The sequence below is a fragment of the Pezoporus wallicus genome, unplaced genomic scaffold, assembly GCF_028554395.1.
Source record: "Pezoporus wallicus isolate ANWC-B61680 ecotype Strahan unplaced genomic scaffold, APGP_CSIRO_Pwel_v1 contig_3847, whole genome shotgun sequence".
In the NCBI taxonomy this organism is placed as follows: Eukaryota; Metazoa; Chordata; class Aves; order Psittaciformes; family Psittacidae; genus Pezoporus; species Pezoporus wallicus.
The window spans coordinates 1,625,436-1,639,174 of NW_026639842.1; the positions used below are offsets into that span (position 1 = coordinate 1,625,436).

The 13,739-nt window shown below is 39.0% G+C and overlaps 1 protein-coding gene across 1 annotated transcript in view; it reads left to right on the forward strand.

Annotated features, from left to right (window-relative positions):
• Positions 1-1,445: 1,445 nt before the first annotated feature.
• NCAPG2 (non-SMC condensin II complex subunit G2) overlaps positions 1,446-13,739 on the forward strand; it is a 45,012-nt gene continuing 32,718 nt past the window's right edge. The window contains exons 1-8 of the mRNA XM_057416482.1: positions 1,446-1,504; positions 2,352-2,442; positions 6,201-6,392; positions 7,389-7,503; positions 7,971-8,128; positions 8,975-9,109; positions 12,467-12,561; positions 13,386-13,455. Coding sequence (XP_057272465.1) covers positions 2,359-2,442; positions 6,201-6,392; positions 7,389-7,503; positions 7,971-8,128; positions 8,975-9,109; positions 12,467-12,561; positions 13,386-13,455 — 849 coding nt within the window. The 5' untranslated portion in view covers positions 1,446-1,504; positions 2,352-2,358. The remainder of the gene's footprint in view (positions 1,505-2,351; positions 2,443-6,200; positions 6,393-7,388; positions 7,504-7,970; positions 8,129-8,974; positions 9,110-12,466; positions 12,562-13,385; positions 13,456-13,739) is intronic.

Sequence of the window (13,739 nt, forward strand, 5' to 3'; positions counted from 1 at the left end):
TAAGTTTGAGAAGAAACAAAGCAGCATTTCCTGATCTATTAAAAAATCCTTATTTATCAAAGTGTAAATATCACCTGGCCGAGATAGTTTCCCAAAGTCCTGTTGAGCAGCCTATTCTTCATTGCTTTGGGTGAGAGTGTGTAATACATAGCACTGTTCACTGTGACTAAGATTAAATTTGTAACTCTCAACACTAGCAACAACCACATTGCTGGAGAAGTCACCAGTGTAATCAAATGGATGATGCAGGCTTTGTGAGCTAGCAGAAATGTTTTTGTAAGAATAGTACACCCATGTTACCCAAGATCCATGGAATCACAGAACTGTTTGGGCTGGAAGGGACCTTAAACTTCACGTAGTTCCAACCCCCTGCCACGAGCAGGGACACCTTCCACTAGACGAGGTTGCTCAAAGCCCCATCCAACCTGAGGCTGAAATGGAGCATTTATCAATTCCTTGGGCAACCTGTTCCAGTGCCTCACCACCCTCACTGTAAGGAAGAAGGCATACTGTTTCTTAAGCCTATACATTAATTTAACTGAACATGTCATAGCCCCATTTAAAGGCATTGAAACTTGAGAGGTAGCTACAGAAAGGTAACACCAAGCTCATATGTAAATTTACTCCTAGTCACCTGCCTCAGGTTAACTAATGGGATGCTCCTCCAGGAAAAAAACGTGTGTTTGACAACCTTTATTAAAAGCGAAAGCGATGGGGAAGCATTCGGCGTACCCAAATGTAAAGAAGGTCAGCCTGCACCCAAGCTCCTTAGAGCAGCAGCCCGTGTGTGCCCGTTATTGGGCCTGGCCTCTCTCTCACTGGCGCATCTCCCCCATCGCAGCTCCTCCGCTCCTCCCGCCATCCCGGGGCAACAGCCCGTCCTTCAGCCCCCTGCTCCACCAAAGGTGGTCGGGGGATGAGAACAGCGGCGGGGAGCCGAAAGTCACCCCGGCGGCACCTGACTGAAAACCGCTCTCCCCTCCGCGCAAACGCTATAAGGCGTGTTTTGAACGCGATCCCGCACCGGGGCTGCACTGCTAAATCCCCGGCTGCCGCCCGCACCGGACACAGCACGCGGCCACAAGCCCCCGCGCTTCAGCCACAGCCCCGATGGCGCCGGGCGCCGGCAGGGGGCAGAAGCCGAGCTCTCGCGAGACGTGAGCTCCGCTGCTCGCGCGCGCGCGCCCGCCCTCCCCGCGCTCAACGGCCGCCGCGGGATAATTCGAAAGTGCCGGCAGCGCGCGCGCGAGCGAGCCGCGGAGCGCGACTACGGTCTCACCTCAGTGTGAGCGCGGCGCCTATCGCCAGCGGTACCGCGGTGGGGCCGCTTCCGGCGGCGGGGCATTGGCACGGAAGGGTCTTGCGTTGGGCAGTGCTGCTGAGAGGAGCTGGCTTTCTGTCTGCATGCCCGGCCGGTTTTGTTTCCCTCCTGCGCAGGCAGCTCCGCGGTGCTGGTAGCCGTAACCCATTGGTCCATGAGGACTTCGGTCTGAGGGAGCGCTAGGTAAGCGTCGCGTCTCTCTTACCACTTGCTCCGCGGGCGCGCGTGGGGCGGCCTGTGGGGCTGGGCTGTGGACATGGGGACGGCCCGGCGAGCGGACAGCCCCTGGCTAACCCGGATCGTGCCCCGGGCGGGCACCCGCCCCTCTGTCAGGGCTTCATACGCTGTAAGGGCTGCATAACGCAGTGTCCAGCTGGTAGGGGTGGGAAAAGCACGTCAGGAATCACCTCAGATGAAAGGCATTCTTAGGTGCGCAAATTAAGCTCTCTGTGTCAGGAAGTGTCTTTGCAATTTTCCCATAGTTTTTACCTGACAAGAAAGAAAAGGAGAGAATATCCTGCTACCCAGAAGTAGAGTCGCAGAATGGTTTGGGTTATAAAGGACCTTAAAGCTAATTTAGTTCCAGCCGCCCTGCCATGGTCAGGGACATCTTCCACTGGAGTAGGTTGTACAAAGCCCCGTCCAACCTGCCCTTGAACGCTGTCAGGGATTTACTTTTCATAAAAGTAAATGCTGTCGTAGGGAATGATGGCTACTAAAATAGGGGGTGTGCTGGATCATACACTTCTTAAAAATCAAAGTAGCCATAAAGCACTTCTGTTTTAAGACTTGTTTAGTAAAAATAACCCAACAAAACTACAGAGAAAGCATGCAAGTACTGCAGCCTAGTATTATGAATCTAAATGATCATTCAGATAACTATAAAGTATTTTGGAGGGGATAAACCTCTTCTATTTATGACCATGTAGATGAAGAATGTAAGTTCATACATGCTTCACTGAGGCCAAACACGATCTTATTTTGAGAAACAGCTTTTTCTCTTAACGTTTTGTTTTGTTTATGAAGCAAGGAAAAGCATGACCACAATGAAGCGTGAAGCATTTTTAGAAATTGTATCTAAGGATTCAATTGAAGACTTCTTGCGTTATACTCAGCATCCTGTAAGTAAGCCATGATATATGTGTGTGACTTAATAATATCTTAAGTCTGTTATTAGCGCAGAAATTTTGTGACGTAGGGTTAGAGATTATTTTTCTGATACCTGCAGATGTGCTAGAATAATTGCTGTAGAAAATAAGTACAAGTGGCACTTGAGGGACATAGCTGAAAAAGTTGTAGAGTATGAAATTCTGCTGTTTATAAACCAATTATTTTTTAAAGATCTGGTTGTTGCACATGCAGTTTACTTTTTTCTTTTTTTATAATGATTAATACTGTGGTAATACTAAAAAAATGTATTAAGTTGATGTTGATGAAGTGTTCGTGGGTTTTGTTTTTTTTTAATTTCAATCTATGAAAGAATTTACTGCTGCGTAATAAGTATGAGGTAATATTCAAACATAGTAGAGGCATGTTTCACTAATATTTGTTGATTCATTTGATAGTTTAGGCTGCCCTCTTATTTAGTGTGTGTTTAATTGTGCTTTTTTGTCTCTGAATGTTGTAGACATGGAACAGGTTGCTCTCTAAATGAGTGTAGAGGGAAGCTGGAGGAACAACAAAACAAAGCCACTGAAATGTCCTAATTAAAAGTTCCTTCTCATATTGTGTAAATGATATTGCATAGTAATATGAAATAATAATGTGCATTTTCTACCACACTTCAGTCTCTCTGGTATTAAGATAAGCACAGTTTCTTATGTACATCTTTTTCTAGCCGTAATATATGCTATTGTCAGATGAGTTTCTTAAGGTTTCCAATCAGTGTTATCCTCATACTACAGGATAAAGTAAGTGGATCAGTTGACCTTGATGTCCACAAAGGAATGAACTAATTTACTGATGTAGCAAATATGTTAAATATATGATTTCTGTGATAGGGATCGTATTTGCTGTAATAAGCTTAGAAATGTTTGTCTCCCAAATGTCATTGAATCTCTTTTTCCAAGAAATTTTCTATTTATTTCATTTGCACTCCCACATGTAGCTATAGGTGGCAACTGTAGTATGAGATTGCTTTTGCTTGAAGTCTGCTTCTTGTTTTTCTTTTCCCCCAAATCTAAACACTTTAATAATAAACTGTTCTGTTTAAGATAACATATAATACTTTGTTTCCTTTGAGATTAATTTGGTCGTGTTGGTTCTGCCATTTTCATCCACTAATCTATTTTAACATATCTTGGTCTACTTGGATTACAAATCGATTTTTTTCATCACCAACTCACAGGAGTTGTCTTGCAGCAGTTTTCAGCTATTGCCAATATTGCTGGAAACTCCGAGTTGCCAGCTATAATGAGTATATTGATTAAAACTGTCTTCATGTCTTGATAGCATAAGGGAACCTAAACCTTCAGATTACTTTTTGATTGTAATAAATGATATTTTGATATATAAATGTAGAAAGAAGAGGAAAGTGTGATTAGAGACTCACTGCTTTCCTTAGGTTTCATATTGTATTTATGCTGTTTCTTCTAACTATTTTTAGCTCTAGCCTCATAATTTGCCTTTTAATTTGTTTTTACAGTTCTGCTCTTAACATCACTGCTTCTTTCAGTGTCTCTCATTCTACACCCTACCCTTCCCCTTCAATTTTCCTCTTTCCCTCCTCTCAATATTTTGTTTCATTCACATCTTGTAAAACTCCTGGGGTTTGCCAATTTTCCAAAGTTTGCCTTGGTCTTTTAACTTATTTTTCTTTGTAATCTTTTAAAAATATTACTGCATTGTGGCGTTGTTCACTGAAGTCTTTATCAGGTGTTGTTAACTTTTTCCGTTAAACCTGTTCCAATTCAAGAAAATACATTATTTCTTAGACAGGAAAATAGGAATCATGTTTATGACTATCATTCAATTTTCCTCATAGGCTTTGAAATAATTCTGTCTCCTATTGTCCCAAAGAAAGATCAGAAAGCTCTAGTCATGTTATGAATTCATTCCTTTTGTTCAAAACAGTAGAATCTTAATATGCTGTCTTTTGGGTTTGTTTGAAGTAGAGGGCTGCAGCACTCCCTCTGTGGACTCTGGTTTATTGTATTTATTTCCAGCTGTATAGGGTAGAAATTCTGTTCTAAATATGTAACAGGATCTTCTCATACCCTTTTGAGATCCTTCTAATGCTTAGTGCTGCTTCTTTCATTATTTTCTGGTTTTCTTTTTTCCTTGAACTTTAGTTTTTTTCTTTTTGATTTCTGTTTTTTTTAATGTATCTGCAAACTAAAGCTATTTCTATTTCAAGAACATGGACATTCTTCCTCTTTCCTCCAAAATGATTTTGATCTGGTAAACCTTCACTTCAGTATTGCAAATTACATCTCGGAAATTACCTGTACTTCCTTTTGGCTGTGTTTGTTCTTTCCTCTGCCTATTCCCTTTCCTAGCAGGTTGCCTGCCCTTCTTTGATGCTAACAAGCTTTTTGTGTCTGAGGTAAATTCTTCTAGCAAGCTTCTTCTGAGGAAATAGTTCAGATCAGTTTCTTAGTCAAGTCTCTTACAGAGACTAATAGTTGCTTCCCATTCAGTAAAGCGTAAGAGGGAAGTCTGGGGTAAATGGTTTGATGGGGGGACTTCAAAATAGTGCAGTGTACAGAGCACTGTTGTACCTCAAAATCCCTAGTGCTGTCCTTATGGCTCTACTAGCATTTCTAGTCCTTGCATAAGTGTTTTCTTCCAGCAGCCATCATCAAGCTATATTTAAGATAGCTAAGTACTTATAGCAAAGTACTTAAGTTCTGTGCAGTTTGAGCTTCTTAGTTAAGGGTATGGAATTGTCTCCCTTGGGAACGAAATATTCAGAACACATGAGAAACAGGAGTTCATGTTATGAAGACATGATTTATGTTCAGTAGTGTTGCTATCAAGGGTTGCTTTTAGTGTTGCTAAGGACTACAGTCTTAAAAGAAGCACTCTTGTTACGTGATAAAGAGCTGAGCAACAGAATTTTTTTTAATGCTATTTTTTAAAGTAATAAAAATTCTAGAAGGTATTTATCTCTAATTGCAGAGGAATGGAAATTAATCCTTGATGTAAGAAAGTGTTAATTTTAGGAAATGTGATCATAAAATCAAGTAGGTTGGAAAGGACCTTTAAGACCATCAAGTCCAACCTTCACCCCAGGACTGCCAAGACCACCATTAAACCATGTCACTGAGGGCCTCATCTGCATGTTTTTTGAACACTTCCAAAGACAGTGATTCCACCACTTCCTTGGGCAGCCTGTTCCAATGCCTGATCACCCTCTCTGTGAAGAAATTGTTTCTAATATCCAGTCTAAACCTCCCCTGGTGCAGCTTGAGGCTGTTACCTCTTGTCCTATTGCTTGTTACTTGGGAGAAGAGAGCAGCCACCTGGCTCCATCCTTCCAGTTAATTGTAGAGAGCAGTAAGTTCCCCCCTTTGCCTCCTTTTCTCCAGGCTAAACAACCCCAAGCCCCTCAGCTGTTCCTCATCAGACTCGTGCTCTAGACACTTCACCAGCTTCATTGCCCTTTGGACACACCTCAGCACTTCAGTATCTCTCTTGCAGTGAGGGCCCAGAACTGAATGCAGTATTTGAGGTGTGGCCTACCAGTGCCAAGTGCAGGGGAATTACTTACCTAGTCCTGCTGGCCGCACTATTTCTGTTACAAGCCAGGATGCCGTGGCTTTCTTGGACACCTGGGGCCAGTGCTGGCTCATGTTCAGTTGCTGTCAGTCAGCATGAAGATGAAATATAAATCACTTCACTGATGTGAAATTGTGTGATATCTTCTGATCACTCATAGAAAAAAACATTTGATCATTTTGACTTGAATGAACTACTTGAAGAATTGCCAAGAAAGCAAAAAGAAGTACTATGGGAGAGACTGATGAAGCTATTGACAGAGTGTTTGATGGAGAGCCCTGTGGAAACATGGCAGAGGATCGAAGATGATGAAAATAATGATAACATGGAAGTTGAGATAGTTCCAGAAACGGTAAAAATCTTGTAAACTAAAAATAGATAAGTATTACATGTTTTCTGGGAAATAAAATGTAATATTTCTGTAGCATCTGAGAACATGCAAGGGTTATTAAATGAGGTGAGTTCCAAACATCACCACTCTGCCTCATTCTGTAAAGATGTTAACTGTCATGCCTGGGTTTAGCTGAACTTATGATTGATCTGTACCATAAAATATTAGTTCTGCTGCTGCTAATTTGAATTAGGAAAGATGGGATATAGATTGATTATTTTTTTTTTTTTTTTTCACTAGGGTTGAGTGGCCTTTTTGTATCTTATTTCCAGAAATAAATGTTGGTATCTCAGCTGTTCCTTAAGTGTCTGGCATATACTATAAGAAATTCACAGCCTTTTTTATTTTGTCTTTTTATTGAACGAAGATTGTGAAATTAGATTTGAAGACCCCTCCCACAAATTTAGCTTAGACAGAATTTCTGACACAGACCCTCATATATTCCCTTCTGCACTGTAATGCCCATAGTCTGGAGAATGCTGGGGGAAAAGGTTATATAATTTAGAAGGAAAAAAAGCAGTGGGGAAATAATTCAGGAGACCTAGAGGCTTGTAGAAAATTAATTGTATGTACAGAGGCCTATAGAATAACTTACCTGAATTGCAACCTGAGTTGCAAAGACTGTGCTAATTAGGGGTTTTTTTAGCTCTGAAATGGATGTGTGTTTGAGTGGTTTTGTTGCAGATAAAGTTTTTAATGCAGGAGTGGATACAGTCATCGGGTTATCTACTAGCTGGAGTTGAAAGCACTTTTCAACATTTCTGAAACTGATGTGCTTTAAAAATCTTTGATTTTGCCTCTTCTTATTGATAGGTTTTGTGCGCTGGTATACTTTCTTCAAAATTGAAGCATAATAATAATTCAGCTTTGCTCTGTTGCTAAGGTTTATTTCTTGTAGTTACCTTAGGAGTTTAAAATAAACTGCAGAATTGTTTCCTCAACATTTCTTTCTTTCAGAAACAAACTGTAGCTGTAATCCAAGGAGTGACAGCTGTAGTTTCTGCTTCCATACGTGCAGTGGATGAAACTGCAAACTACAAAGCTCTTGCAGAGTGTGTTTTTATATTAAAGGGTGCGTACCTATCTATTATAGAATACGGCATTATACTATTTGAGCAAATGAGTGTACTAGGCTTTTTGTTTGACTTGGCAGACATGGAACACAATTTACAGGGGAAAAGTTGGTACTGATGAAAGCTTTTACTTATGAAACAAAATTAAGGGAGCATTTAATTCAAAATCAGTTACTCAATCTAGAAGTTGGAACTTAATTTTTTTTCTTTCTCCAAACTGTTAACCCAGTGACAGATAGCTTTCCTAATCCTGTGTCTAATGTTATTTTTAAGGCAAAACTTCAGTTTCCATTGTTACTCATCCAAAAACTTGGCCAAAACTTTTGAGTTAGCAAAGCTGCTAGAATAAGCTGTTAAGATATGTGAATGTGGCAAGAACTGGTTGACGCTGTGAGGTATATAACAGACTAGTGTTTTACAGGAATAACTTGGTTCATCATAGTAAACACTTATTTCATTGTTGTAGGTATTCTTCTTGTGTTACCTGAACCTGAAAAAAAACTACAGGGTGCTATTCAACATGTATGTGAAATGTGGTGGGAGAAAGGCCTGGAAGGAAAGGAGGACATAGGGAAGACCCTATTTATCATTCTGCTAAGAAAAAGCCTGAATACAGCTGCTACGGTATGGTGAAGCTGTATTGACTTCTAGATAATTACTCTATATTCCATGAAATACTATCACTGCAAAAATACCTTTTATTTCAAGTTACCTTATTTTCCATGTCCTAGTGCTTCTCAGTTAATGAAATTTAGGGTACGTATTGGTTGTGAAGTGTCTTTTTTTGCATTTCTTGTGTAAGTTGTCTTTTGTAGAACAAACTTTAAAAATTTCTGGCATTGATTTTGCAAGTGAACTGGGATGGTTTTTTTACCGTTTGTTTGTTTGTTGTTTTGTTTTTTAAAATCCAGTGACCAAGGTTTCAGTAGGAGTTAACTCTTTAATCGGGTTTTATATATTACATTCATTTATTCATAGAGACTTCTTCTGTGCGAAGCTTCATTTTCTGTTACTCCGTATCTGTCTACAAATAATTTCTTATTTCTCTATTGATGGACTGAAATTCTTCTTTTAAATGTGTGAGTTACTTGCAGTATTGTGGGATACATCTTTTGCACTAACCCAATAAATATCTTCTTTACTTATTTATTTTTCCCTGTTAGCTGCTTTCATTGTATGAAGTTTCAAGAGCTTTCATCTCTTTTGCATGAAATAGCTGCTTTCTTTCTGTGCTTGAGCATGTATTTAGTTATCAAAAGTTAATATTTCTGCATATTAAAAAAGTACATCTTTTTGTAATTTTTCTCAATGATGTGGGTAAAGTTTAGTGGTAATCATAATTTTATAATTTAAAAATTTTCTGTCAGTAGCAATGCTTTTCAAATTCATTATTTCAAATCCACTAAATGCTTTTTCACATTGAAGCTATATCTACTTCACTATATTGTGGGTTTTCTTTTCTCCCGCCAGGGTGCAGATATAGTTCGTGTATGGAATCTGCATCAGATATTACTTAGTTTTGATTATGATTCAGAGGAGATTAATGAAGTCAAGGACTTACTGCTTCAGTGTTTTATGAGTGTAAAATACATTAAGAAAGAAGAGGTAAGCAAACTTTTATTGTGATTTTAAGTGAGTGGGCTTTGGTTACTTTTAATGGTTTTGCATTAAGCCTTTTTTTACAGTGGGGTGGGTAGCAATACAAGACCGATCAGCTCTGACTCAGAGCTGTAAGTGGTTGATATTCCGTTTCATTTGGAAAACTCTATTCCTATTCCAAACTAAAGCGTAAAAGTATATGCCTGTGTCATCACCGAAGTTCATGTATCCTGAGGTAATAAGAACCAAGTGCTTTGCTTCCAGTGCATGTCCCTTAATACTTAAAACCATTCCCTAGTATAATTCTCTTAAGCAGTTTTTCTGTTATTGGAGATGGATAACTGTAGCAAAATAATTTCCCTTCTAAATGATTCAGTTTGGAAGATTGCATTGCCGTAAGTCTGTTATTAAAAGTAGTATAAGAAGAACCGAACTTTACAGCAAAATGAGAACTGTTTTATTTGGCTACCTATGCTTCTCTCGGTGAAGAACTGCTGTATTGTAGTCTCTAGATTGTGCCTGTGCACCAAGGTAGTAGTTTCAAAGCTTTTTTTCTGGTAAGATGACGAGACAACCTTTTGACAAGATATTGCTCTGAAGTTCTAACTCCTCCTTGCCTGCTTAAAATATATATATTCCCTTCATGGAATAAATGAACTTCTGTCATAAAATGAGCTCTGAGATCGTTGCATGATTGTGGCAGTATGGGGATATAGCATTGTAAAACTGGTGACAGCAAATGCATTAGGTAAAATGTTTGATAGACCAGGTTTTGGATACCTGACGCTAAGTTTGTGTGGATTTTTTTTGTTTGCTTGGTGTGTGTTTGCTCTTTGTGTATGTTTTTGGGAATTTTAGGTTTTGTTTCTTTCGGGTTTTTTTACTTACACATATTTTAAGATGAGTTTTTTTGACTAAGATTGGGATACACAAAGGCAACTCCCATATATGCGGGCTAATAGTTCCTTTAGTGCCTGCAGGCTTGTTTACAGTTCCTGAGAAAAATATACCTAATTTGTTTTAGAGTACACATAGAGCGTAACTCCATAGCAGCTTAAGTGGATATAACTCCAGGGTGAAATGATCCTGTGGCTGGCATTCTTATAGCCCTTTCCACAGTATGAATGCTCAAGCATGTGTCATGGGTTGACTGGATGAGGTAGCTGATCAGGTTTTTTTTTTTCCCTAGAAAGTTTATTTTTCAGCCAAATGAACTCTCTGGACTGGTTCATCATATGCAAGGATGAAGGGAAGGGGAAGGTCAGGAAAGTGGTATTCTGGTTCTAGATCAGGTTAAACTGATATAGAATTGCACATTTACACCTCATTGCAAGATGATGAGTTCAATTTTTCTGCTTTCATAGACTGTGCTGTTCAACACACAGTAATATTTCTCAGAGGCTTATTTTCAGGCTGCATTAGGGGAGTGATCCTCTGAATTTGTATCTGTGATTTATGAAAACATTTTTGTTCAGGTAAGACTTCCAGTCAAACAGCTGGAGGGCCCTGCAAAGCATGTATTATTGTGTTTTAGAGGCAGACCTGTTATACTGTCTTCCTCCTTGCTAACCTTCTGTGTGTTCAGACAACAGTCACATGTACCATGCCCACAAGCAAAGCAGTACCAGATGCCCAATGCTCTTGTTAATGTATTAACCCCTAAGATGACAAGTTCGCAGTCTTATTCACCTATCACCAATTTATCTTTCGTGACCCTGATCATGTTGATAACAGTAATCGTTTCAGATCCATTGATCACAAGCAGCACACGAAATTGGGGGCGGTTAGTATCATTTCAGGATCAGGGTCAATCTGTTGAAATCTAAGGCATAAAAGAATTGATTGAAAGCTATTTGTAAGTTTTCTTCATCTGTCTTGCTGCTGGGATTGTAGAAGATGAGGCGAGTTAGAGTTTGTCCTCATCCTTGTGTTGTTGAGGCAGGAGCTGTCAGTCACGACTCCTTGACCTTTGGGTTTGTCAGGGATGTTGATGAAATACTGTACCACTGGGACTCCCATATATGTATTATACCACCAAAGTTGGAGACAAGTGACTTTTTCTCATTCTTTTTTCTTTCTTGGTAGAAGAAGCTCTCATTGACAACAGAAAGGATTCTGTCAGACCTGCAGACAAGGATTTTGACGTATTTAGCCTTCAGTTCCTTATGATCTGAATTACTTCCTGACCTGAAGGCTTTGAAGCTATCAGTTCCACCAAAGGATAGTTTCTCCCTATATGCTTTCTTCCCTCTACCCCATGGTATTCCAGCTCAAAGTGTGTCTGGCATTCTCAGCTTTGTTTTTTCTCTATTTTGTCATAGGTCTGAACATTAACTGTTGGTCCACCTCTTGATGGAAGTGCCTTTGAACCTCTGCTAATTGTTCAGTACACCTTTTGAGCTTCTGCCAGTGTGCTCTTTATTATTGCACTTCCTTGTTAATTTTCCTGATTTCTTTTTGCCTAGGAAGCTGACAGGTATATAGGACCCTTATAACTGGCTCACACTTACGTATGATCAATCTTTTCAAAGTCTCAGAAGCTGGATGCCCTTTACTTCATGTGTGAGATCAGCCAGAAAGGCTGTCTATACATTTACTGTGTAAGGCTCTAATTCCATGGGCAGATCTTCCTGATTCCAGAAGAGCAACAGCTTATGTCCTCCATCCACATCTTTCCAGTACCTTTTCTTTCAAAAATTCTGTTGCTTATCAGTTTTATTATCACCATTTCTGACTCGCTAAAATGGAAGAAAACTAATTCAGAAAAAAAAAAAATGGTGCTTTTTTTTTCTCTTTTCATGAATTAAAGCATCTCCAGGAGGTTCAAATATTACCTTTCATGAAGCAGTAAGAAAGGAATTATCCTTGCAAATCAGAACATTTATTTTCCTCAGTGGCCCAGCTGTTCTCTGTGGCTTTGTTCAAGTATGTTTCTGTATCCAGTGCTGGCAGAGTTGGCACACTGTCATTACAGTTTCATCCTGCAATGGTACTGCATTTGACAGAGCTCTGATGATGTGGCTTTGATGAGGGTTCTATATTGCAGAGTCCCTTATCATTAAGGAATACTATTTGAAGTCACACCAAAACAGAATGGACATTGAAAAAATTGCAGGCAGATGTGTAATCCACATGTTCATTTGGTTTGTGTTTTCTCTACAGTCTAAATAACAGTAATGCTTGCATTCTGTTTAAAAATAATTTTTATCCCCGCAACAATTTCACGTATGCCTTTTAAAATTAAAGGTGTCACTTCTTTTGATCTTTAAGCTCTGTATTTACTGATTTTTGAGGTGGCTTTTAAATTGGGTATTCGTCTATGGTTTGACTTCTCTTGTTTTTCCTTTTTTCCTATCCCAACAGGGAAGAAGGTTCTTGAGCTTTTTGTTCAGCTGGAATGTAAACTTCATTAAAATGATACATGGAACTGTTAAAAACCAATTGCAATTCTTTTCAAGGTATGCATCACAGTTAGAGTTCTTAGTGATTGTTAAAAGCTTGGCTGAAGTCTTATTTGTCTCATGTTTTAAAATAGCTAGTATATTGATAAAATGTATAAGAATCCAGAGACCTTCAAATCTGCTGAGCATAACTACTGCATTATTTTAGCAACTTCATTTAATAGTTGCTCTGCACATGCCTCTGTGTACAATTACAGGTGCAGTAAAATGCTTATTCAGCAAAAGACTTTATATAAACTGTGCTGCATTATTTGCAGTGTTTCTGTGAGAATTGCAGGTCCATTTCACCTTCTGTAAGCAAGCTATTTTGTTAAGATTTTGTATAGAGACATTCTAGTAAGAAGTGCCTTGTAGGATCATGGCCTGAGGACTTGACTGATGGATGAAAACATGTAGGGTTTGGGTTCTTTTCCTGTAATTATTCAGTAAAATACTGTGGAATAAATTCCTTGTATTAAAATCAGAGGGGGTTTTATGCTTTCAGTTACAATAATGCATGCTTGTACGTTTTTATAAAGAATTGAAGGCATAAATTGTGAGATACATGGTAAAATCTATGCTAATGTTTTGACTTTTCCACCATAAGAGATATTTTGTTTGTTTTTTTAATAAGGCTCGGGTTTATTACTTAACTGTTAACTTTGTCCGTATTAATCAGTGTAGACTTTCACGGTGATTTCATCTTGTAAAAAATAATGATAATGCACAGAATTAAGAATAATATTGTTACTTATCAAAAACTTCATGTTGTTACTATTATGAATTGTACATAGATATGGTTAGGATGCTTGCTTGAATGTGTTTCCCATATGTTCATACAGATTCTTGATGGAATACATTTCAGAAGTTTACTTCAGGGCTTGGAAGAAGGTGTCAGGAGAATTTGTAGAGGTAATATGAGGCTTGAAATTTCATTTAGATAGCAAGGTGGAGAAGATACATGACTTCAACCTCAAAGCAGTTCCTGAGGAGGCCTTAAGAAATTATTTCCCTTAGGAAAGGGCCCCTTCAGCATTGCTGGGGAATAACAGCATGTCACGTTGTCCTGGGCTCAGCTGTAAAGTTTGTTTTTCTCCTTCTTAGTAGCTGGTGCAGTGCTGTGTTTTTCATTAACACGCTAGTTATCTGAGTCATTGAAGCTTTTATTCAGTTATGTGCAAGTCTATATATTTGAT